Source organism: Dipodomys merriami, unplaced genomic scaffold (genome assembly GCF_024711535.1).
Source record: "Dipodomys merriami isolate MVZ:Mamm:240054 unplaced genomic scaffold, mDipMer1.0.p SCAF_21, whole genome shotgun sequence".
NCBI lineage: Eukaryota > Metazoa > Chordata > Mammalia > Rodentia > Heteromyidae > Dipodomys > Dipodomys merriami.
The window spans coordinates 3,663,802-3,689,188 of NW_027203493.1; the positions used below are offsets into that span (position 1 = coordinate 3,663,802).

Sequence of the window (25,387 nt, forward strand, 5' to 3'; positions counted from 1 at the left end):
AAGAAAAGAAAGCATCAGCCGGGCACTTGGACCAATGGAAGCCAGCGTGAGCGATGACTGGACCTCTCCACGGCTCTCCAGCTTCCTCTTGTCTCCTTCTCTGAGGGGCAGGACACCATGAATCTCTCTTGGCCACTAGCTCTGGGGCACTGGACATGTTCTGTTCTCTTTGGGGTCTCAGTGTGCTCATCGTAAGCAAGAGGGTTTCACAAGATGGGTTTGAAGGTCCCTTTTGCCCATTTCTGTGGGAGAAAGTTTAGTTGGTCTGGCTGACCATAGGCACTGGTTCTCACTGGGAGTTGTGTGTGTGTGTGTGTGTGTGTGTGAGTGTGTGTGTGTGTGTGTTAGTCTTGGGGATTGAATTTAGGGCCTGGAGCTATCCCTGAGCTTTTTTGCTCAAGGCTCATGCTCTACCACTACCACTTGAGCCATAACTCCACTTCGAGCTTTTGTGGTATTTAGTTGGAGATAAGAGTCTTATAGACTTTCTTGCCTGGGATGGGTTTGAGCCACAATCCTCAGATCTCAGCCTCCTGAGATCACCTGCACCAGGCTTTCCTGGGAGCTGTTCCACCAGTGTTTTAAATGGAGACCCTTGTCTTCTTGGGCTTCTCTGTCATCCAGCCACCTTTTATCCTGGAAGTAACTTCTTGAGTGAGGGGGGTTCAGAAGGGGAATAGGAGGTGTCCATTCCTTGCTTTGGATTGAGCTTTAGGGTGAGGTGAAGAGAAATCCACTGATAGTCACTCCTATTTTTCTGCATCTGCAACCCACCCAAGTCAGAGACGAGACCTTCTACCACGGTCTGGTCCTCCAGTTAGTGGGACCTGAGTTTCTGGGAAAGCTTGGATTAACTCTTTATTGTCCTAATCATGGGCAGGGAAACAGGGCAGGGTAACAGTAGAGCAGATGCCAGGAAGATTCATTGTTCCTTCATGGGTATGGGGAAAGTCAGACCTAGGTTCAAATCTCAGCTTTCTTACTTCCTGGGCTGAATAATTCAGTCTTCTTCCAACCGAGCCACAGTTTATCTTCAAAATGGGGAAATGGATATCTACCTCATAGGAGTCTTCTAAGGATTAACTGAGATAATGCATATTAAAGTGCATGGCACTTAGTGGGCCATCATGGGACTACTATTATTGTCTCTAGCCTTCAGGAGGGAGCTAACTCAGTTGCTATTTCCCTGGGGGGGGGGGGAGGGTCCCAGGAAGCAGATGGGGCATGCAAGGGGTGAAGGTAACAATTCAGGGCTTAGTGGGGAGAACCACCTTTTCCTGGAGCAATGGGACCCAACCAACTGTGTCTCATCTGTGGCCTAGGGGTGAGCCACAGGACATGAGAGCCCATGTTTTCCCTCACCCCCCTCCCTTTGCCCAGGTAGGGCCCTTGTTGGGAGATCTGGAGCCCAAGGGTGAGTTCAGGCCCTAGCCAGGCCCTAGTGGCCGATGGAGTAGGCCCCTGAGTCTGTAGACTGCTTCTCCTCAGTGGCCAGGTCCCTGGGGTCCACTGGGTTGGCCAAGGTAGTGACCTTCAGTGTTGTCTCATTCACCTGCAAGCAGAAGGGCATTATCATGTCTGACCTCGGGCAAGGACCTTTGTGGGGGCGATGGGAGGTGGGGGAGTCTTGGGGCTTGAACTCACGGCCTAAGCAATGTCCCTGAGATTTTATTTATTTATTTATTTACTTTTTGCTCAAGGTTAGTGCTCCATCCCTTGAGCCACAGCTCCACTTCTGGCTTAACCACTTTGCTGGTTAACTGAAGAGGAGCATCTCCTGGTCTTTCTGGCCTTGTGATCCTCAGCCCTTGGCCTCCTCCTGAGTAGTTAGGATGACAGGTTTAAGCCACCAGTGCCTGGCGAGGGCAAGGTCATTTTCTGTGACCCACTTGATAGAATCAGAAGTGGGGTCTACAGCCTGGTTATTAGGGGAGAATCTGGGCATCTTGACTCTTTGCAGGTACTCTATGGATAAACAGAAACTGGAGCCAAGATTGGCTCCTGCAAGATTGGTCCCATCCCCCCAAATGGAGAGCGTGGGGGTGTTGACAGTGAGGATGCACAGAATCCCATAGTTCTCTATCAACTCTTGGCCAAATCCTCTCTTGTCTGGATCCCACGTATTCACTGTGGCCCAATGAACTTGACTTCAGAAGACCCCAGAAAGCGATCCACGGGGAGTTCCTGATGTCTCATGTCCCTCCCTGCCCCCTCTTCCCTACCTCTTACTGTCCCCACCATCCCTCGGCCCCCAACTCACCTCCTCGAACTTCCTGGCTTTGTACTGATCGGCCCCCTTGAGGAAGTTGAGCAGGATGATGTCACAGAGAACAGTCCCCTGGAGGAGAGACAGGGAAGGCTCAGAGGCGCCACCAGGGATGGGTAGGAGCAAGCTGGCAGGGCTCAAGTGGACATCGAGTTGGCCAGACCCTGGGTAGGACAGATTGGGTAGGCCGGGGTAGAGAGCAAGTCCTCCAGAGAGGCCTGGCTTATGTTTTCTCTCAGGGCTTTGCTCACCATCCCAGCTCCTGGGCATGACCCCAGGTCATACACACAGAGTCCTTGGTAGAGAAGCAGAGGGGACCTGGAGAAATGGGGCTGTGTCCCTGCCTGGCCAAGTGACTCTGTTTCTTTTCTTCTTATTTTTGTTTTTGGTTGGTTGTAGGGCTTGAACTCTGGGCCTGGGTACTGTCCCTCAGCTCTTTAGCTCAAGTCTACTATTCTACCACTTTGAGCCACAGGGCCATTTCCACTTTTCTGGTAGTTCATTGGAGATAAAAGTCTCATGGACTTTCCTGCCTGGGCTGGCTTTGAACCGCAATCCTCAGCTCTCAGCCTCCAGAGTAGCTAGGATTACAGGCGTGAGCCACCAGTGCCCAGTGTCTCTGTTTCTTGCTAAGGAACTTGAGGTCTTTGGAAAGCTGGAGTGTCTTCCCCAGTGAGAAACAGGATCATTTTAGAGGATGATGCCTCCTGGAAACCAAACGTCAGTTTGGGGAGGTCATGAGCTTCGGCAAGCAATGATAGAGATGTTCAAACCGGGGCCACTCAGCAGGAGAGGGAGGCTGAGGCACCCAGAGCGAGGGCTTACTGAGGCCGCTCTCTGCCTGCTGGGCTTGGCTGTGTCCCACCTGGCCTGGCTGCCGGTCAGAGATGAGAGGGGCAGAACTCACCACTCCTACGGAAGTGAAGGCCGCCACGGAGCTGATGATGGTGGGGATGATGTTGAACTTGCCGGCCTGTGGGCACAAAGATCGAGGCCATGGGGCCCGGGGCCCAGCAGGGGAGGTAGGCATGAAGCCTGAGGTTCCAAGCTAGAGATGCCATGCAGTCACAAGGGCTCTTGATGGGACAGCGGGTGCCAGGTGAGGTGACAGAGACGTGGCCAGAAGCATGCTCCGGCCCCTCGGGGGGGGGGCCTCTTCGGGGCTCACTAGCTTGCCTGTAATGTCTCCCTGTTCCACCCCACATACCCAGTTCCAGTACTCACATTCCCATAAACCAGCACATCAAAGCGGATGCCGAAAGCCTTCAGGAGCGTGCGGTATTCCGTGCCGTTCTCTGTCTTGTAGTACTTGGCGAATCTGGCGGACGGAAAGGTAAAGTGGGTCTCCTGTTTGATCCTTTGGGCTCCTCCAGAGCCACATGGCTCTCACTGACCAACCAATCCTTACCAGTGGTTTGCTGAGACATCTGATAAAGTTCTTTCTAGGTGGTTGCCTGACATCTCCACTCTACAGGCATCCTCTGGGGGGGGGGGCTTGTTTTAAAGGCAGATTCTGGGGTCACACCCAGAATCTGTAGCACCAGCATCTCTGAGGGCAAGACCCAAGGCTCTCCCTTGTCAAATCATTTTCCTGTGTGAGGCTGGTGTGTGCAAAGGTTTGAGCTACTGCTGGAGACCAGGTATCTTCAGTTGTATTTGTTTGGGTATCCTAGAGTCGTATTTGGGTATCTCGCTGCAGGTACTTCACTCTCTATCCCTCGGCCCCCCCCCCTTTCCATCATCCTATTTTCCAGGCATCTCATCCAACCAACCTGCGGTGCCAGTTCTTGATCTCTGAGGCTTGGGTGCCTCATCTGTGAGGGGGAGCAATACAAAAGTCCTGCTTCTCCAGGCTTCCAGGAGAATCGAGTGAGGGCCACATGCATCCGGGGTTGAGAACACAGTCAACCCTCAGGACACACTTGCTGATACCGGCTGCTGCTATTTGCTAATGAAATCCATTTACTTTTGTGGAGTTGTAGACAAAAACGCTTTCAGACACCTCCGGATGCTTCCCCTGGATGACAGTACTATGAAAGAGGAAAGTGACCGTCCTGTTCTCCAAATGAGGCTCTGAGGACTTCAGTCACTTGGCCAGTTGGGTTTACCCAGCTGATTCGCAGAAGTCCCAGACTTTTAGTCCCCTGTCCCTTCTCTGATTTGGCCTCTGGGTGTTCTGTACTTTGTGAGAGACTATGAGAACAGTCACATTATATTGTCACCAGAGAGAGGGGGGGGAAGGGTGAGAGAGAGAAAGAGAGAGAGAGAGAGAGAGAGAGAGAGAGAGAGAGAGAGAGAGAGAGAGAGAGAGAGAGAGAGAGAGAGAGAGAGAGAGAGAGAGAGAGGTGCTCAATACAGAGTGGAGAGAGAGCTATGGGAAGGAAGGGACTTTGCCTGCGGCTGGATTTGAGATTCAACTTGCATGAATCTTTTGGCTTTCCCAGCCACTGTACTTGCTATCATAACCCAAATGTTAACATTCACACGGTATAATCTCTTTGAGCAACTGTCCCTTGGATGTAAAGTCAATTTCTGCTGCCAGTATCCTTGGCAAGTGATGGTGGGGATGGAAGAGCCCAGAAAAATCTGTAAGTGTGTGTGGTTGACACTGCTCTTACCAGTGCTGGCTGACACCCTCTAAGGTATCCTGGGCCCCGCTCACTCCCAGTCTCTCTCTGTGGGGAGAGGGGTCTGGAAATTCTGCAGTGAGCAATGTGGTGCCCTTTCCAGACACCTCTGAGTTTGAGACTGCCCAGTGTGGAGTCTCAAGCAATTCAGTAGTGGAGGACCCCAGACACGGGAGGGAAAAGGTCACCTGGAAGCATAAAATGATTTCCACTGGTCTGGCTGCCACTGGGCACAGGGAAACTCTGGAATTGGACGGAAACAAATCTCCATGCTGGCTCCACCACGTGGGCCCATGTGACCTAGCCTCCAGGTGTGCAACACTGCGGGTGCTCATACCTCTCCGAAGCTCTGTTAATTGTTGAGAACAACTCTTCACGGCAACCTCTTCACTGGCCCCCCCACCTGCATTCTCCCATTCTCTGCCCAGCTCTGAGCCTTGGAAGCCTGGCTGGTCTGAAGCCTTGTTTCTACCAACTGTTCCACTTGGATGCATCAATGGAAAGTATCAATAGGAGATAGGGGCCCCGGAGCGGGGTGGAAAATGAGAGGATGCGCAGGGGGATGGGATGCAGAAAGGTCAGGGTATTCAGTCTTCTAGGTCTGTAGCAGTTGCTTATTATCCACTGAAGGCCAAGGGCAAGGCCTGTCCTGTAGCCTCACCTTCACCAGGTTCTGTACGTCTCTCCCTGCTTCCCCCTCCCCCCCCACACACAGGGGGCAGCAGTTTCCATATGTTGCCAGCCTTTGGTGGTCTTCATCAGTTTGCTTGTTTCCCTTTACCCATGCACCCCTTTGTGAATACCCTCCCTTCATCCTGTCACTCCATTGGAGACCATTCTTGTGTCCTGCAGGATGCCTTACCTAACCCCTCCCCACTTTGCAAAGTGGCCAGCCCAGGTTTTATCTGGGTCAAGAAGGAGTATAGAAATAAAGGCAGTACACTTGCTGTTTCTGCTTATGCCTGGGCATGGCCAGAACTTGTTCACCTGATCTACACTCCTGTTGCTGAAGATTGAAAAGCATGTGTTGAGGCAAAGCTCCCTGGGAGAGCCTAACCCAGGAAATTGTTTGCTATGGGCTCTTATTTGGTGAGACAAAGGTTAGGGAGGAAGAGCTTGACCCAGGAAGTTGTTTGCTATGGGCTCTTATTTGGTGAGGCAAAGTTTGGGAGGCAAGGAGAAAAGAGGGAGAAGGAAACCTGGCCCAGGCACTTTCCTGTGAGCTATCCTGCTGAAGGAAGAGAGGTTGGACAAACTACAGGATCTTCTCCAGAGGAGGCCCAGGGTAAAAATAAGTGGCTCAGCAAGGAAGGCAAAGGAAGTAAAGTCCCTTGGCCCCAAGAAAGACTTGGAAGTTAGGGAAAGAGTTGAGAGGTGAAACTTGTTAACTCTGGTAAGTTTTATCTAGATGGTAGCAGGAGAGATTTGCACCAACTATGAAAAAGGCAGGAGTTGAAGATGTAGCAGGGAAAGATGGTAACATGGGCATCTGGAAGGATATCATTTCTTTATCATTGGTCAGATCCAAGAGCCTCTCAGGAGATCTCAAAAGTCTGGAAAAGAAGGATCTGGAATGGGCAGAGGCTTCAGAAAGTTCTCCCTGTGGCTTTCTGATTGGCCTGAAAGTCATCTCTCTACCCTTCATGATATAAGCATCTTGGTTAACCTCATGAAGAACCAGCCTTGTCAACTCATGTTATAGATGAACAGACAGAAGAGAATATAACTTGCTTGAATCTAGATTCTGATCTGCACTGGTGACTCCGAAGCCCACACTTGAAGCTCAGAGCCATCGGAGCCAGCCTCCCTCCAGCTCTAAGGTGGCTGTTAAGGACACAGGTAGCCCTTATGCAAGGTCTCAAGGCTCTTCTAAATTCAGCGTTCTTACTCTACTGGACACTATGGGAGAATTCAAGGCCCTTGTCTAAAATTGTGGCACCTGACATTCATTGGAAGGGGGCAAAGGTTAGGTCAAAGATATTTGGGAAAGCGCAAGGGTTGGGTGTGTGGTTCCAAAACCTGCATTCTTAGCTTAAGGGTGCAGCCATGAAAACTCTGATATGAAGGAGGAGGAGGAGGAAGAAGGAGAGGAGAAGGAAGAGGAAGAGGAGGAGGAGAAGGAAAAAAGAAAGAGAAAAAAGAAGAGGATGAGGAAGAGGAAGAGGAGAAGAGAAGGAGAAAGAGAAAGAGGAGGAAGAGGAAGGACAGGAAGAGGAGGAGGAGGAGGAAGAAGAAGAGGAAGAAGAAGATGATGACATCCTGGGCCCTGCTGTTCAGAGTGAGAACTGGCTAAATTTATCCTGGTAAGAAATGTGAAAGGAACAGGGAGAGAAATCAGAGCGGACTTGGGTTTTCTCCAGCACCTGCCTTCCAAGAGGCAGTAAGTATGGTAAGATCATTATCTCACCAGCCACCCACCCTGGAAGAGGCTTGGCAGAATGCATTCTCTTTTCCAAAGGGAGGGACAGAGTGCAGGGGGAGGAACAGAGCTCAGGAAGGAGGGACAGAGCTCAGGGAGGAGGGACAGAGCACAGGGAGGAGGGACAGAGCTCAGGGAGGAGGGACAGAGCTCCGGGAGGAGGGACAGAGCACAAGGAGGAGGGACAGAGCTCAGGGAGGAGGGACAGAGCTCAGGGAGGAAGGACAGAGCTCAGGGAGGAGGGACAGAGCTCAGGGAGGAAGGACAGAGCACAGAGAGGAGGGACAGAGCTCCGGGAGGAGGGACAGAGCTCAGGGAGGAGAGACAGAGCACAGGGAGGAGAGACAGAGCACAGGGAGGAGGGACCGAGCTCAGGGAGGAGGGACAGAGCACAGGGAGGAAGGACAGAGCTCCGGGAGGAGGGACAGAGCTCCAGGAGGAGGGACAGAGCTCCGGGAGGAGGGACAGAGCTCAGGGAGGAAGGACAGAGCTCCGGGAGGAGGGACAGAGCTCAGGGAGGAGGGACAGAGCACAGGGAGGAAGGACAGAGCTCCGGGAGGAGGGACAGAGCTCTGGGAGGAGGGACAGAGCACAGGGAGGAGGGACAGAGCACAGGGAGGAAGGACATAGCTCAGGCAGGAAGGACAGAGCTCAGGGAGGAGGGACAGAGCTCAGGGAGGAGGGACAGAGCTCCAGGAGGAGGGACAGAGCTCCGGGAGGAGGGACAGAGCTCAGGGAGGAGAGACAGAGCACAGGGAGGCAGGACAGAGCTCAGGAAGGAGGAACAGAGCACAGGGAGGAGGGACAGAGCACAGGGAGGAGGGACAGAGCACAGGGAGGCGGGACAGAGCTCCAGGAGGAGGGACAGAGCTCAGGGAGGAAGGACAGAGCTCAGGGAGGCAGGACAGAGCTCAGGAAGGAGGGACAGAGCTCAGGGAGGAGGGACAGAGCTCCGGGAGGAGGGACAGAGCACAGAGAGGAGGGACAGAGCTCAGGGAGGAGGGACAGAGCACAGGGAGGAAGGACAGAGCTCCGGGAGGAGGGACAGAGCTCCGGGAGGAGGGACAGAGCACAGGGAGGAGGGACAGAGCTCAGGGAGGAGAGACAGAGCTCAGGGAGGAAGGACAGAGCTCAGGGAGGAGGGACAGAGCTCCGGGAGGAGGGACAGAGCACAGGGAGGAGGGACAGAACACAGGGAGGAGGGACAGAGCACAGGGAGGAGGGACAGAGCACAGGGAGGAGAGACAGAGCACAGGGAGGAGGGACCGAGCTCAGGGAGGAGGGACAGAGCTCCGGGAGGAGGGACAGAGCTCCGGGAGGAGGGACAGAGCACAGGGAGGAGGGACAGAGCTCAGGGAGGAGGGACAGAGCTCAGGGAGGAGGGACAGAGCTCCAGGAGGAGGGACAGAGCTCCGGGAGGAGGGACAGAGGTCAGGGAGGAGGGACAGAGCTCAGGAAGGAGGGACAGAGCACAGGGAGGAGGGACCGAGCTCAGGGAGGAGGGACAGAGCACAGGGAGGAAGGACAGAGCTCCGGGAGGAGGGACAGAGCTCCGGGAGGGACAGAGCACAGGGAGGAGGGACAGAGCACAGGGAGGAAGGACAGAGCTCAGGGAGGAAGGACAGAGCTCAGGGAGGAGGGACAGAGCTCAGGGAGGAGGGACAGAGCTCCAGGAGGAGGGACAGAGCTCCGGGAGGAGGGACAGAGCTCAGGGAGGAGAGACAGAGCACAGGGAGGCAGGACAGAGCTCAGGAAGGAGGAACAGAGCACAGGGAGGAGGGACAGAGCACAGGGAGGAGGGACAGAGCACAGGGAGGCGGGACAGAGCTCCAGGAGGAGGGACAGAGCTCAGGGAGGAAGGACAGAGCTCAGGGAGGCGGGACAGAGCTCAGGAAGGAGGGACAGAGCTCAGGGAGGAGGGACAGAGCTCCGGGAGGAGGGACAGAGCTCCGGGACGAGGGACAGAGCTCCGGGAGGAGGGACAGAGCTCAGGGAGGAGGGACAGAGCTCAGGGAGGAGGGACAGAGCACAGACCAGGGAAGGACTCAGGGGTCCTGACTTCTGGGCTTCCATGTGGCCAGTGGGGGCACTGGCCCTGCCCTGCAGCCGGGACAGCTCAGTGGTCACCAGATCTGGGTCCCCGTCTCTCTGGGGACCCTCTGGAGCATCATCTCCTCATCCCTCTCATCTAGCTGGGGTCCCATGGTTAGCTCTTGTCAATAGACTGCAACGGGGCAAGGCTCCTCATGCTGGGCTGAGTTGGTTCAGCAGTGTCACCTTCATCGCTCACTTCCTCATCTAGTGGCCAGTTCTTCAGGACTTAGGGGAGATCTCTGAGGACTGTAGGGGAGACTGAGTCAAGATCTCTGAATGACTGCTTGGAGATCAGTAGTCCCCCCCCGTCCCCCCAAGTGATCCACAATGTACAAGAAATAAACCCTTGTGTTAAGCCGCGGAGCAAAGGGCTTGTTTGTCACCGCAATTAGCAATGCTTGCCCTGCCACCCACCCCCTCCCCTAGTTCTGTTCTGAGAAGACTGAGGCTGAGGCTCAGTGAGGAGAGGCCATTTGTCAGCGGACAGAGAATGAGTTCAAGCAGCAAAGGATTGGACAGAAAGAGGGTCAGTTATTCTAATAAACCCTCCAAGAGGACTGTGTGGGAGGTGGTCTCTCTCTCTCTCTGTCTCTCTGTCTCTCTCTGTCTCTGTCTCTCTCTGCTCCTAATATGTAGGCACACATTCTCTCACACCAAATACCCCATGAGAGTCTCCACAGACCTCCACCACTAACCACAACCCACCTGTCTCTGTCCATCCATCTGTCTGTCCATCTGTCTGTCTGTCTCTCTTTGTGCCAGTACTTGGGCTTGAACTCAGGGTCTTATGCTCTTCCTTAGCTTTTTTTTCCTCAAGGCTGGCATTCTACCGCTTGAGCCACAGCTCCACTTCTGGTTTTTTGCTGGTTGATTGGAGATATAGAGTCTGAGAGACTCTTCTGCCTGGGCTGGCTTTGAACTGTGACCCTCAGATCTCAGCCTCCTGAGTAGCTAAGATTATAGACTGTCTTGAAACTAGCCTCTTGTCCCTGGGCAAGCTGTTTTTTTGTTTTTGTTTTTAACCTTAAAAGTAGGAATAAAAGGAACCTGTGAGGAGGTCAGATGCACTGAGATTGTAGGATCAGGATAAAATAAAGCAATAATATCTACATTGACCTTAACTGGTACAGTCTCCTGACTCCTAAATACAGTGATACTGGCCTCAAATAACCCAGAACATAAGGTACTTACTAGGTGCTGGGCACTGTTCCGAGTGCCTTCGATTTATTAACTCATTTCATGCTCACAACCACCCCCATGAAATTAAGCACGGCTGCTCTTCCTGCCCTCTAGGTGAGGGAGTCAGGATCAGAGAGGTTACACAACTCATCTCAAGTCACATAAAGCCAAGAACCAGGGCGTGAAGCTAGGAACTGTCAGTCCAGCTGCAGAGGCCAGATTAGCCTGCTCTGAAGTCTGAATGTGGTTTGTCACGAAGTCCTTATTATGGGATACTTATTAAGAAGTGGAACCAGGTAGGGCATTTGAGGGGTCATTGAGGTCATTTGTGTATGGGGTAATCCATGCATGTGATGAATGGATAAATGGGCCATGTCTAGGATGGGTGACATTTTGGCCCATTCCCAGCCTTGCCCATGTACCTTTCTGACCTCACCTACGGGTTCTATTCCCTACTTACATCGCTGCTCTAGCCACACCCCTTGCCTTCCCATATTGCCCAAATATATTCTACACACACACACACACACACACACACACACACACACACACACACACAGCTTCCATCTGGGTTTTTTCCTTCTCTTCTTTACCTTGTGAACTCCTAGTCATCCAACATAGGGCCCAGCCCCTGATGGCCTCACATTCTTTGAACCTTCAACAAATACTTAAGATCACACACCTCATGAGCTCTACCGCTCATGAATATTCATGAATCGCATAATTGTACAAAAGGCTACCGTGGGCATAAGGAAGGGCTGCAGGAGACCATGTGATCCCAAGAGCACAGCGAGTAAAGACATTCGTCCCGGGGAGGCAGACACGGCTGAGTGTCAGAGTGACCCTGGAGCTGAGGCTGGAAAGGTGGAGAGTGAAGGGTGGAAAAGCTCAGAGGATGGGTAGATTTTCTGGCTGGCAGAACTGCAAGGCTGTCATGGGACTTTTTTTTTTTTTTTTTGCCAGTCCTGGGGCTTGAACTCTGGGCCTGGGCACTGTCCCTGAGCTCAGTTTGCTTAAGGCTAGTGCTCTACCATTTGAACCACAGCTCAACTTCCAGCTTTTTTCCATATGTGATTAAATTGGAGATAAGAGTCTCACAGATTTTCCTGCCTGGGCTGGCTTTGAATCTCCATCCTCAGATCTCAGTCTCCTCTGAAGCTAGGATTACAGGTGTGAGTCACCAGTGCCCAGCTAAGGACATGGTTTCGTTGTTGTTGTTGTTGTTGTTTGTTTCTTTGTTTCTTTGTGGTACTGGGGCTAAACTCAAAGCATTCTACCACCTGAGCCACACTCCCAGTCCTTTTGCTTTGGGTTTGTATCAGATAGGGTCTCCAGCTAATAGTCCCAGCTGGCCTTGGACACCATCTTCTTCTTATCTCTGCTTCTGGAACAGAAGCTTCTAGAACCTGCTTCTAGAACCAGGACTCCTTGTACCACCACTTTTTTTAACCTTAGGTGGCCTGAGACCTTGATCCTCTTACCTCTACTTCCTAAGTAGCTGGGATTACAGGTGTGCACCATCACACCCAGCAAATGTGATGTGTTTTCTAGAAGGCGAAACTGCAGAGCCCAGGCTTGGAGAGTAGAGACAGTTGCAAATGTTGTTTGTGTCTGGGTCCATGGCAGCTATGTGTATCAATTACATACACACACACACACACACACACACACACACACACACACACACACACACACACACACACACACACACACACACAAATCCACTTTTAGTGACTTCACACTTGTAGCTTGAAATGGACCACAGTGGAGTATTTATATCACGGACACTACAAATCAGGGTTTTTGTTTTCTTCTCCCTCCACGCCCCTCCTCTGGGAGAGCTAGCTTAGCGGTTCAGAAATGAGGCTGTGAAATCCCCCGTCTATTGCTAGCCATGAAGACAGCGAATCCCGATGATTCTCGAAAGACTGAGTCTACCAATACTAGCCTTGGGGTTTCTCTTGTGGCACTGAGCTTCTCCCAACTTGGCAGGAGGAGCTAGAGAAAGGTAGCTAACAACAGGCTGTTTCTCTCCCGAAGAGAAAACATTTAGATCTGGCAGCTGGCTAGGTGGGAAAGTGCGAGTCATTGGTTGGAAGCAGCCCCTTGGGTAGGGGAAGTGGGGGTGGGAAGGAGGGGAGAGGACATGTACCACTGCTCAGCACCAGGCTGGAGACTGCCCATCCAGGCTGCCTTCTGTCTGGCAGTACTGCCTAGCAGGGTAGCCAGTAGCATGGGGACCATTCTAGGCCTGAATCCTAGGTTACATCTCTTGAACGAGTTTATGTGATCTTGGAGTGTCAGTCTCCCCTTGCATTCAGTGGAGATAATAGCAACCGCTGTTGGGCTGTTGAGAGGCTTAAGGGAGCTGTTGGATGGTAGTGCAGAGACTGAGCACAGTGCCTGATACATATTTTTCAGTCTGATCATCTCCTGATGATCCAGCAATCCTGCCCGCATTTCCCAGGCTGAAGAAAGCATAGCCAGGTGCTAGTGGCTCATGCCTGCACTTCTAACTACTCAGGAGCTACTGAGATCTGAGGATCTGAGGATTGCAGTTTGAAGCCAGCCTGGGCAGGGAAGTCTATAAGACTCTTATCTCCAAGTAACCACCTGGAAACTGGAAGTGGAACTATGGCTCAAAGTGGTAGAGTGTTAGCTCTTGAGCAAAAGAGATCTCAGAAACAGTGCCCAGGTCCTGAGTTCAAGCCCCACAACTGACAAGAAAGTAATAATTATAAAGTGTAGCAATTGTCAGGTTACTTAGCACAACTGAAATATGAACTCAGATTGCCTGACTCTAAAGCTTCTGCCTTACCTGCTGCTTTCCCAAAGAGGGCTTGCTAAGTAAAGGGGGGGGGTCTATCGAAACACCCCAAATGCCAATGAAAGATCAGCATGTCTGTGTGACTCCATGATGCCTAAATATCAGAGGAAAAGACAGATGTCAGGCAGCTGCCAGCGATGAGCTAGCAGGAAGAAGAGGAAGAGGAAGATGAAAAGTAGGGGCCCAGGTAGGGCTGAGTAGCCAGGGCTGAGGAGCTCTGCTGGGCCCACTTAGAAAGGGCTACTGAGGCCCTGGCAGGCTGACATGTCTCTGTGTCAAAGGTGACATCTATAGGCTGTGCCCTCTGGCCCCTGGCATCTGGATTTCAGGCTTGATGGGAGGCCTTGGTGAGGACCAATGGGGAGGAAGGAGAGGGCGGGGCTTCACTACTCTGTTCTGGTTTGGCCTGTAGCTAAGTCCTTGTGACTGTGGTTCTTGTTCAAGGACAGTTCACAGGCTCGTGGCCCACTGAGTTCCTCCCTCCCTGCCCGCCTCGGCTTTCTCATTGGCTCCCTGTGGTGTACATTGCTTCTCCTGCCCCTGCAGATGGAGTATTTCCACCAGCGCCTTTGCATAGGGTGCCTGGGCCCTGTGACCTGACAGGATGCCACACTGAGCAATTCTAGAGCCCTGGTAGCACTGAGATGCTTCACGTGTATGCTCCCCCGTGCTATGAGAGCAGGGAGAGATAAAAGATGAGTAAGTACAAACGTCAATTACTGTAATAAATCATCTGTCACATGGGCATCTTCTGGGCAGGGCTGAAGCTCCATTGTGATGTGATAGGTCTATAAATAATAGTGCATGCTTCCCCAGCCTAAGCCCTTTCCCAGGCGCCCACGCGTGGTGATTGAAACTATTAGAGGTAGGAGGGGCTGTAAAGAGGATCCTCCTCGACCAGTTCATTTTACAAAAGAAGGAAACTGAGGCCCACAGAAGGGATGGTACCTGGGCAAAATCATGCTGGATTTCTATGGCAAGCAAGACTTGAACCCGCATCCTGGGCTCTATGCGCTTTAACCTTTGCATTGTGACTGGTCTTGGTGTATCCCAGTGCAAAACTCAGTCATACCTCAGTATCCACAAGGGGGTTGGTTCCAGAAGCCCCAGTGGTTACCAAAATCCATGGATGCTCAAGTCCCTTTTTTTTTTTTTTTTTTTAATAAAAAGAATGGCCTGGTACCCAGGCACAGGTGGCTCATGCCTGTAATCCTAGCTACTAGGGAAGCTAAGAAAAGGAAGACTGAGATTTGAGTCCAGTCCAGGCAAGAAAAGTTTGTAAGATCATTTCTCAACCCATGGCTGGGCACAGTGGTGCATGCCTGCCATCTGAGGCTATGCAGGAGACAGATATTGGGAGGGCTGTGGTTCTAAGCCAGCCTAGGCAGAAAAGTCCCAGAGACTCCATCTCAATGGAAAGATGCTGGCAGTGCTTATGCGCATCTGCCATCCCAGCCATGATGGAAAACTTAAACTAGGCAGGGTTGGCTCCAACCTGGCAGATAGCAAGCCCCTGGTCAAAGAAAAGGCTGGAGGCATGGCTCAAAGCAGTAAGGTGCCTTCCTAGCAAGAACAAAGCCCAGAGTTCAAGCCCTACTTCCCAGGGGGCTGGGAAAGATACAATATTTGCCTTTATCCTATGCGCATCCTTTTATATACTTAAAAATCATCGGCAGATTAAGCTATAATGCTTAATGAGATGTAAATGTTATGCAAGAATAGCAGTGATACTGTATTGTTTAGGAAATAAGGAGAAGGAGAGGAAAAGTCTTTTCTTATTCAGGCCAGATGTATTTTTCCAAGTATCTTGGAGCCGCATTAGGCTGAATGTAGGACCCATGGATTGTAGGACTGTGGGCTGGCTATACACACACACACACACACACACACACACACACACGTATTCACGTATATATGTATGCATAAACAGTTTTGCAAAGTGGTTAACGTTTAACATTTCCATTAGAAGAAAGACTCATTGTAGGAATGGGCCTTGTTTATTCCTCTTCCAGCCATAAAAGCCACAGGTAACTGGAAGTTGGAAGAGACCATTGAAGTCCTTCCCTAATTCCTGACTTCTCTTCAGTGTGAGGAAACACAGGACCTACAGAAGCACTTGGTTTTAGCTGTGGATGGCTCCAACTCTGGCTAACACTTCTTCCTGTGTAGATCTGCCACTCACACCAATCAGCAGTCAAAAAATTGCTGGCCGAATGGTGAAGGCTTTTTTCTTTCCTTTTCTTTTCCTTTTAAAATCATCATGTACAAATCCCTTAGGAGCTCTGAGACATCTGTTTAGAAATGGTCCCTCCTCCCTTCTGTAGGGCGGTGGGAACTCCTCTCTGAAGCAGGGGCTAGTAACTGTTAACAGCAGCAGGGAAAACAGTAACAAACTTGTAGATCTGGGTTTGACTTGTGAGGGAAAACTTGGGCGCCTGGAAAATTGAGTTTCCACGTGCAGGAGGTGGTATTCTCAGCAAAGCTTTGCCTGGTTGGGAAGTAATTCTGCCAGCCGCAAAATACACGTCTACAGTTGATTTTATGCTGATAGGAAAATATCTCCTGGCAGACTTATTGCATCTGGGATGGGGGCCACATCCTTAGAGCTGGCTGAGCCTCCTTTCCTTCCAGAATAGCCCAAAGCCAATTTTTTTTTTACTCTGGATGTCTACTGGCCACATCAGACATTTTAAACGATGTTTGTTGTTGATTCTTCAAAAAGATAATATGGCCTAGAGCCAGGGACGATGGCTCCCACCTTTAATCCTAGATATTCAGGATCTGAGGATTGTGGCTCTGATGCTAGCCCAGGGAAGAAAGTCCTTTAGGTTCTTAACTCCAATCAACCACTAAAAAGCTAGAAGAAGAGCCATGGTTCAAGTGGTAGAGAGCCAGCGTTGAGCAAAAAAAGCTAAGGCACAGTGCCTAGGCTCTGAGTTCTAGCCCCAGCACTGGCACGCACACACACACACACACACACACGCACAAGATACCACTATTAATTTATCTTTAATTAATGAGGCAAAGGAAGATCAAAAGACTATGGGCAGAAGCTATACCCGAGAGCTGCACAGAGCTGCTGTGTTGCAGAGTCATTCTTGACCTCAGTTTCCTTATCTGTAAAATGATGGGCAGCCGTGCTGGTCCTGATGGCTTTCTGGTGGCTGCGAGTGTAGGTTCTGGAACCAGGCTGCTCTCGCACAAACACTGTGTTGTCTTGGGCAGAAAAATGGAACCCCTCTCCTCCCCATTCCAAGTCCCAGACTTCTATCTGGAAAGTTCTATCTCTTCAGAGTCTGGGAGACCATGCATACAAAACACTTGCTATGTCTCTGGCTCCTTGGTAAGGGCACCAAGAGTGTCATTTTTTTTTTTTTTTTTAGTAGTTGCTGGGACAGCAGACTAGACATAAACACTATTCAGGGCTGTGTGCATTCCAGGGGCACTTCCATTGTTTCACCTCCAACTGAGAAAAATAACTTAAAAAAAAAAAAGGCTGGGAATAGCTCAAGTGGTAGAGTGCTTGCCTAGTGAGCTCATATGTGGCCCTGAGTCTTCAAAGGGCCACCAAAAAAAAGCAGAGAAACAAAGGTCTGGGATTAGAGCTCAAGGAGGTAGAACCCCTATTTAGCAACTGGAGGCAATGGGCTTGGGTCCCCCTCATTGGAAATTAAAAAAAAAAAAGAAGAAAGAGGAGTATGGGGAGAAGGAAGCAAATGTGCTCCCCTTGGCGGGGGGGACTGCCTGTCTCATTGGAAATGAGGGGCCCACATGGCTGCTTTTTTTTTTTTTTAACACATACTCTAGGGCTTTTAGAAGAAGAACCCAGATTGTAGAGAGAATGATCAAAGCCAGGGACGCACTTCGAGGCTGTCTCTGTCAATTTGGCCCCAGGATCTTAGCCGATTGGCTTGCTTCGGCGTGGAAGCGGAATGGAGCCAAATCTCTGCGCGTCTTGAAAGCTGCTGTGGTATGTTTCCAACACTGAATGATCGCTAAGAAACTCCTACTGCCCAAGGAACATCTAGCATCTGAACAAGGGTTTTTTTTTTTTCTTTTTGGTTCCAGACACCAAGAGAGGAAATCCAAAATTGCTTTGCCTTTTAGTAGCAAAGCTGTCTCAGAGGAAAACTGGAGAAATCAGACCTTGCTTTGTGCACAACAGTTCGGTTTCGCCCGCAGTACCCTAACAATCACCACTGGGTAGATCCAAGACTGGTTTGTTGATTTGTTTTGGTATTTGTGCAAGTCCTGGGGCTTGAATTCAGCGCCTGGGTGCTGTCCTTTAAAAAGCTTTTTCTGCTCAAAGCTGGTGCTCTACTACTTGAGACACACCTTGACTTCTGGCTTTTTACAAATTTATTTTTGGTGGTGGTTATCTGGAGACAAGAATCCTATGGATTTTTCCTGCCTAAGCTGGCTTCAAGCTTCAGATTTTAGCCTCGTGAGTAGCTAGGATGATAGGCATGAGCCACAGGCACTCAGCTTGTTCAGGACCTTCTTAATCTGAGAGTCAAGGGATAAACTTTTGGAGTTCTTCAAAGGCCTGGAATTAAAAATAAACACACAGGGCTGGGAAAGTGACTCTGTGGTAGAGTGCTTTCCTCACATGCATGAGGCTCTGGGTTCGATTCCTCAGCACCACATAAGCAGAAAAAGCCGAAAGTGGCACTGTGGCTCTAGTGGTAGAGCGCTAGCCTTGAGCTGAAAAGCTGAGGGACAGCACCCAGGCCCAGACTGACAAAAATACATACATACATACATAAAATAAACACACAGGGGCTGGGGGTGTGGTTCAAGCAGTAGCACACCTGCCTGGCAAGTGTAAGGCTTGTAGTACACACTCTAATACTATCCTCCAAAATAAGTCAATAAACAAACACACAGGAACTGGACTGGAAAGAAACATGTAGGGTGTTAGCATTTTGGAGGGCAGGGGGGAGGAGCCCCCATTACTGTAGCAATCAGTCTTGCTCAGACTGATTATTCTGAGAAGGCATTTTTGTCCTATTTTTGGAAATAAAGTCAAGAAAATAGCCTGTGAAACCTCTCTGTCTGTGAACCGGGCATTTTTCTTTATGGGGGATCTGGTCGTGGGGCCCGAACTCTGGGCCTGGGCGCTGTCCCTCAGCTCTTCAGCTCAAGGCTAGCACTCTACCACTTGAGCCACAGCGCCACTTCCAGCTTTTTTTTCCTGCTTATGTGGTGCTGAGGAATCGAACTCAGGGCCTCATGCATGCAAGGCAAGCACTCTACCACTGAGCCACCTTCCCAGCCCCTGAACCGGGCATTTTTCTTGGGCAATGTTCTACCTCACCCAAGGCACAAAGAGATTGAACCTCTGTGAGTTAGAGGAGGGCTCTGATTTCACAGATGAGATGTTCTTAAGACTTTGGACTGAACCCCCTTCTCTCTCCTTGAAGGTACTCGCTCTATCCATGCTCCTCCCTGCCCTGGCTGCCCGGGACACACTCCCTGGCCATGGTCCCTGTGGCACATGCCTCTGTTTGCTCCATTTCCATCAATGGCCTCTTTCCTCGCCCCTTCAGATCCGGTGGTACTAACCCAGGTCCTGTCCCCAGGCCCCAGGGGGTGTCTTCTGTGGTTTTCCCTACCTGCTGCCCACACCTTCAAAGCAGTCCCTTCATTAAAGTCTCCTCAAATTACCCAATTTGCATGTGCCATCTGTTTTCCTGCTGAGACCCTGACAGATACAGTATTATTAATCTGTCACTGCACCACCAATGCCTGTGTGCTCACGCACACTCACAGCGACACGTGCTCCCTCGGCCTCACACGTTCACCCACGAGCAAACACCTGCCAATACACACATGCACACTCATGCCCTCACGCGCACAGCAAATGGCTGGCCTAGCTTACAACTCCTGCACCAGGGCGCCGAGGAGCTAAGAGCTCCTGCCTCAGCTGCAGGACCCCGCCATGCACCCCCACGCGCACCCGTGGATTGGCATGCACGGGAGATTCCGCTGCTCTTATTTTTAGAAATGCTAATAGCGCTGTCCACTAAAAATCCATCTGATCTCACCCAGTGCATTCTCAATGTGCTTGGAAAGAGTCTTCGTAGAAATAAGTCAATGTGCTGGGAGCCCATGCCTATGATCCTAGCTACGGAAGCCTGGAGGATCATAGTTCAAAGCCAGCCAGGGCAGGGCTCTAAGTATCTCTTATGCAGGAAAGACCTCCTCCTCACTTCACCCCTCCCTCCCCAAGGATTAGCAAGTATGAATGTCCCTGGCCTGCCTGCTTGGGCTGGTGATCAACTAAGAAAAAAATATATATATTTGAACCCGGCCTCCTAAGCTTATCGTATCTGTGGCTTTGGGAAACTGATTTCACCTTGTGAGCCTCAGTTTTCTCATCTGTCGAGTGGGGTGAGGAATAACTGCTCAAAATACACAGATTGTGTTGTACACAGGGTAATGCCTCATTCTTACACAAGTGGAGCTTTATGAGATTCTGAAGAGTAGCAGGAGCTGGGCACCAGTGGCTCAAGCCTGTCATCCTAGTTACTCAGGAGGCTGAGAGTTAAGGATCATGGTTCAAAGCCAGCCTAGGCAGGAAAGTCCATGAGACTCTTATCTCCAATTAATCACCAGAAAACTGGAAGTGGCGTTCTGGCTCCAGGGGTAGAGCCAGAGTTCAAGCCCCACAATCAATCACAACAACAAAAGTCATAAAGGTATCATGAGATTACCCTGTCAGAGACCACCTGACTCTATGCACTATCTATCTATCTATCTATCTATCTATCTATCTATCTATCTATCTATCTATCTATCTACCTACCTACCTATCTACCTACCTACCTACCTACCTATCTATGTCAGCCCGGGCTTGAACTCAGGGCCTGGGCTAGCGCTCTACCACTTTGAGCCACAGCTCTACTTCTGGCTTTTTTGGTGGTTAAGTGGAGATAAGAGTCTCAAGAGATTTTTCCTGCCCAGGCTGGCTTTGAACCACAATCCTCAGATCTCATCTTTCTGAGTAGCTAGAATTACAGGTGTGAGCCACCAGCTCCTAGCTCCTTTGTAAACTTCTTTCACAAAGGTCTTACTCTGAAAGTTTCCTTTGCCCCCTTCCATAGTCTACTGGAGGCTTTGGGGCAGGCGTCAGTGGGTCCTCAGAGGGACCCACACCTTCCAGATCTTTCCTGTAGGCTCTGGGAAGTATGCTGTCAGAGTCTCTAGAAATCCTCTGTCCTGTCTCCCAAAACCCAAGGCAAACTTATTTAGGACTAGAACTGGGCCATGTGGGACAGGCAGGGCGGTCATCACATAATGAATTAAGGTAAAGCACTTCAAACCATTCTCTAAATGAAAGGCATTGTTTGAAAACTATATGACACAAGTAGTTGGTGGTTCATAAAACAGTTTTTGCCCTGCACTGGTGGTTCATGTCTGTAATCTAGCTCCTCAGGAGGCTGACACCGAAGGATCCCAGTTCAAAGCCAACCCAGGCAGACAAACTGAGAGACTTTTACCTCCAATTAACCAGCATAAAGCCCAAAGTGGAAGTATGGCTCAAGTGGTAGAGTGCCAGCCTTGAGCAGAAAAGCCAATTGAGAGTGTAAGGCCCTGAGTTCAAGCCCCAGTACCGGTTACTGGTGTAGACACACACACACACACACACACACACACACACACACACACACACACACACTAATAGTCATAGTTTTTAGAAGCATTCTTGCCAAATGTGTTATTTGGAGGATTGAATAATTCCCAAAGGCCATAGGGAAGTTATGAGGATGAAAACTTGCCTTCCAGATCATGAGAATTTTATTAAAATATGTTACTATTTTTAAGCCACCATACAAATATCCTTTGTATTGATTTCAGTGTGATGCACTGACTGAATAAATATGCCAATTTCTGCCAGTGAGCCAAACAGTATTTTTAACCTACTTTAAAATATGTGTTGTTTCCTATGGTTTTTTAAACTCTGGAGTTGATTATGAAAGCAATTTCAATTTTTAAAAATTCTTCTTTTCAGAGAACATATATATGTGTATATATAATTTATTTTCTAGTTCTGTCTTTCTTCCTTCTTCTCTTTTTCTTTTTGGAGACAGGGTCTCCCTGTGGAGCACAGACTGAAACTTCTCAAGCTGGATTATAGGTGTGCACTACCATATCATATATATATATATATATATATATATATATATATATATATACATATATACACACATATATATAATATATATATACCATTTATATACATGCTATCATATATATGTGATATGGTAGTGCATATACATGCATGTATATTAACAAGGATTTATTTAGCAAAACAGGACAATACAGGGAGACAGAGGGTATAGAGGAGTACCTTGGTCATCACACAGAGGAAGTAGAAGCAAAGAAGCTCAAAATATTATGTATATATATTTAAACTCTTAAATATAAAGCTTATAAGATAAGTTTTTAAAAAAAATGTCTTGGGGGGTGTTGGTACTGGGGCTTGTACTGGGAATCTTGTGTTCTCTCTTGGGTTTTTCATTCTAGGCTGGAACTCTACTACTTGAGCCACACCTCCAATTCCAGGTGTTGTTTTTTTTTTTTCTGGGTAATTAGTGGTAAGAGTCTCATGGACTTTTCTGTCTGGGTTAGCTTGGAATCATGATCCTCAGATCTCAGCCTCCTGAGTAGCTAGGATTACAGGTGTTAGTGAGTCACCAGCAACCAGCCTCTGGGAGATTATTTTTTAAGTTGTAAATATTATTATTTTTAAGTTGTAAAGGTGGGTTATATAGATCATTAAAAAAATTTTTTTGGCTGGTCATGGGGCTTGAACTCTGGGCCTGGGCACTGTCCCTCAGCTCTTCAGCTCAAGGCTAATGCCCTACACTTGAGCCACAGTGTCACTTCCGGCTTTTTTCTGCTTATGTGGTGCTGAGGAATCGAATCCAGGGCCTCATGCATGCAAGGCAAGCACTCTACCACTGAGCCACCTTCCCAGCCCTATAGATCATTTTAATGAAGAATACCCCTACAACATAGGGAACAAATCCAACCTTAAAAAAATAGATAACATGCAACAATTTAAAAAAAATATGTAAGTCTCCCATGATCAACCCGATCATTACTTAGTTTTTTAAAGCAGCTTCAGCTTCTAACAGTGTAATTAATGAAGACCTAGCAGAAACTTTGGGATCTTCAAAAATTAAAGAAAGAACAGCCAGAGTGTTTCATGAGTTGGCCAATAGCATCCATAAGAACACAAAATCACCAGAGGGTCACAGATGAGGAAATTCAGAGAGGAGGAGGCCAAGGACTGTGTGAGGGCCTTCAGGTATTTTAAATACTTGTGGCTCTTCTCTTCCCTTTTCCACCAGATGGAGGGGAAAGAAACGGCTTAGATCCCAAAGCCACTGGGGGCATAAATTAGCTGATATTTAAAAACTAACTTAAATTATTTTTTTCCCCAAAAGCCACTGAAGAAGTAATGGTTATTATACCTGTTATTTGTGACTCATGGAATTCCCTGGCGTGAGACTTAAAAACAAACTACCATCTTGTAAAATGGACTGGCTATTACCTCTGTTTGGGGGAGTAAAAGACCTTAGAGAAGTCAGGATAGGGAATGTAGCTAACTAGACATCACCAAGAGAAGGCCAGAACTAAGAACAGTTGAAGAAGCTTCCTGGCATTTTGGAAGATCTGGTCTATTGACCTGAGAAGAATCTTTGACTTGATCCCTCTCCCTTTAGTGATGTTAACCCTCACCATCCATCCATCCATCCATCCATCCATCCATCCATCCATCCATCTGTCCATCTATCCATCCACCCCTGCATCCCTCCATCCCTCTACCCTGAATAGTTGAATGCATTCAAGTCCTTCCCCGAAGGGAACTTTTCCTTCCCAACATGCATTGCTGGTTGAGATGAAATTCTCTGGAACCATCTCTACCCTATTCTGAAGTCGCAGGAGAGCGAAGGTTTACCTGAAGTTGTAGCCAGGGGAGACGTTGTTCTTCTCAGAAACACCATCAAGCCTCGTGAAGGAGTATTTGGGGATGCACTGGTCCCAGGCCTTGTCCAAATCGCAGACCCAGCCGATCTTGATGCCCAGAACGCCACCCTGAAGAGAGGGACCAGATATGAACTCTCCCCTGCTCTCCACAGAGGAAGGGGGTCGCCCTCTGGAAAGAATGACTTCTTCTGTTCTCTGGGTGGAAGGTAGATCCTCCTGACTCCCAAGAGGGTGGGATTACCCGTGTGAGTGACGGAGCCAGAGTAGGCTCCTTATCAAACATTCTAAGGCCTTTCTCTGGAGATGTGGAAGGGAGAAGGAGAGGAAAACTGGGGAAACTGAAGCTTGGGGGAGTGGGTGATGGAAGGCAAGACCACGCAGGCCTGGGGTGGACAAAAGGATTCAGAACAAAGCCAGCTGCAGGCCCAAGATGCTTCCACCAGGTGGCGCTGTCTCACCACAAACTCCCTCCCAGCATCCTTGTAGCCATCCTAGGACCCTGAAGATGGAGGGGTGGGGGTAGGGGGGGTCAGGCTCAGCTTCTAGGTTAGGGGTTGGGAAAGAACTACCAGGTGCTCACCGTGCGGGCTAGCTTGGCAAAATCCTGCCCTGCAAACTTGACCACGTCCCCTACCCGCAAGATGGGGCAGAAAGGGGCCTTTTCGGGGTGGAAGCGGCAGGTCCTCAAGTCCCCGGCTGTCAGATTGGGCAGGAGGTTTCCCCTGGAGGGGAGAGGGGAAGAGAGAGGCAGGGCCCAGGGTGAATCAAAGACCTCACACCAACTCTCCTCCCAGCTCTGTGAGGCTCCGGGTGCTTCCACACCCAAGGAGGGGCATCTGAACCTCAAATGGGCCCTGAGGCCACCTGGTAACTGGGTGGTCCAGCCCTGCTGCTGGGGAGGGGGGGTAAGGACAGGAATGGGAGGAGCCCCAGGATGGGACTGAAGAAGAAGGCAGGACCCACTCACTTCTCAAAGTTGAAGAGGGGGAACCGGATGCTGTTCTTGATGAAAATAGTGAAGTTTTCAGCTTCCATCATGACCGGCCTGTGGATGCGCACAGGGACTTTAGCTCTTACATGGTGTGTGTGGGGGGAAGTGGGGGAGGCCCTCTCTGGCTGTGATCCAAAGGTGAGAGGGAGAGGAGGGGTGGGGAGATGGGGCGGTGGGGGAGGGCTGACACCCTGAGGCCACCTCCCCTCCACAAGCTCAGACAGGCTCCCAGCAGCCCACATTGGCACCAAGGGGACCAGCGGGGTTCTCTGTCCTTCGTTCTGGATCCAGTCCTTACATCTCCACGGTATCCACCTCGGTGGGGCACCAGCCCTGAATCTCACAGGTCCGGAGCACAGAGCTGTAGTTCACGCAGCGGCCCGTGAGAATTCCTGGGTGGGGTGGGTGGCACAAAGCTGGTGACCACATGCCCCTTGACACTCCCCGCCCCCCACAGGTGGAAGAGACAGGCAGGGTAAGGGCAGCTGACCGCTCTGCCTCTCTCCTCTCCTCCCAGGCCTCAGACAAGTCACAAAGGGGTGGCAGCCCTCCTTTAACAGTCCGAGTCCCCAACTTCCCTGAGAGGCTTTCTTCTCCTTGCTCCTTTTCTGTGCCTCTGAGCTGTTCCTTCTGCTTGAGATGCTCTCTCTCTCTCTCTCTCTCTCTCTCTCTCTCTCTCTCTCTCTCTCTCTCTCTCTCTCTCTCTCTCTCTCTCTCTCTGTTCTGGACCTTGAACTCAGGGCCTGGGTGCTGTTCCTGTATTCTTTTGCTCAAGGTTAGCACTCTACCACTTTGAGCCACAGTGCCGCTTCCGGTTTTCTAGTGGTTCACTGGAGAGAAGAGTCTCATGGACTTTTTTGCCTGGGCTGGCTTTGAACCTGGATCCTCAGATCTCAGCCTCCTGAGTAGCTAGGATGACAGGCGTGAGCCCTTGGTGCCTGGCCACAGATGTTCTTTAAGAAGCCCTTGCCTGTCGGGTGCTGGT

At 50.1% G+C, this 25,387-nt stretch overlaps 1 protein-coding gene across 2 annotated transcripts in view; it reads right to left on the reverse strand.

Moving 5' to 3' along the window:
- Positions 1-855: 855 nt before the first annotated feature.
- The window catches only part of P2rx3 (purinergic receptor P2X 3), a 36,686-nt gene continuing 12,154 nt past the window's right edge, over positions 856-25,387 (reverse strand). For both annotated transcript variants that reach the window (XM_070031842.1, XM_070031843.1), the window contains 8 exons: positions 24,701-24,794; positions 24,379-24,456; positions 23,992-24,133; positions 23,383-23,519; positions 3,491-3,584; positions 3,174-3,239; positions 2,261-2,338; positions 856-1,552 (listed from right to left, as the gene is read on the reverse strand). In XM_070031842.1, the coding sequence (XP_069887943.1) occupies positions 1,439-1,552; positions 2,261-2,338; positions 3,174-3,239; positions 3,491-3,584; positions 23,383-23,519; positions 23,992-24,133; positions 24,379-24,456; positions 24,701-24,794 (803 nt within the window). In that variant the 3' untranslated portion in view covers positions 856-1,438. The remainder of the gene's footprint in view (positions 1,553-2,260; positions 2,339-3,173; positions 3,240-3,490; positions 3,585-23,382; positions 23,520-23,991; positions 24,134-24,378; positions 24,457-24,700; positions 24,795-25,387) is intronic.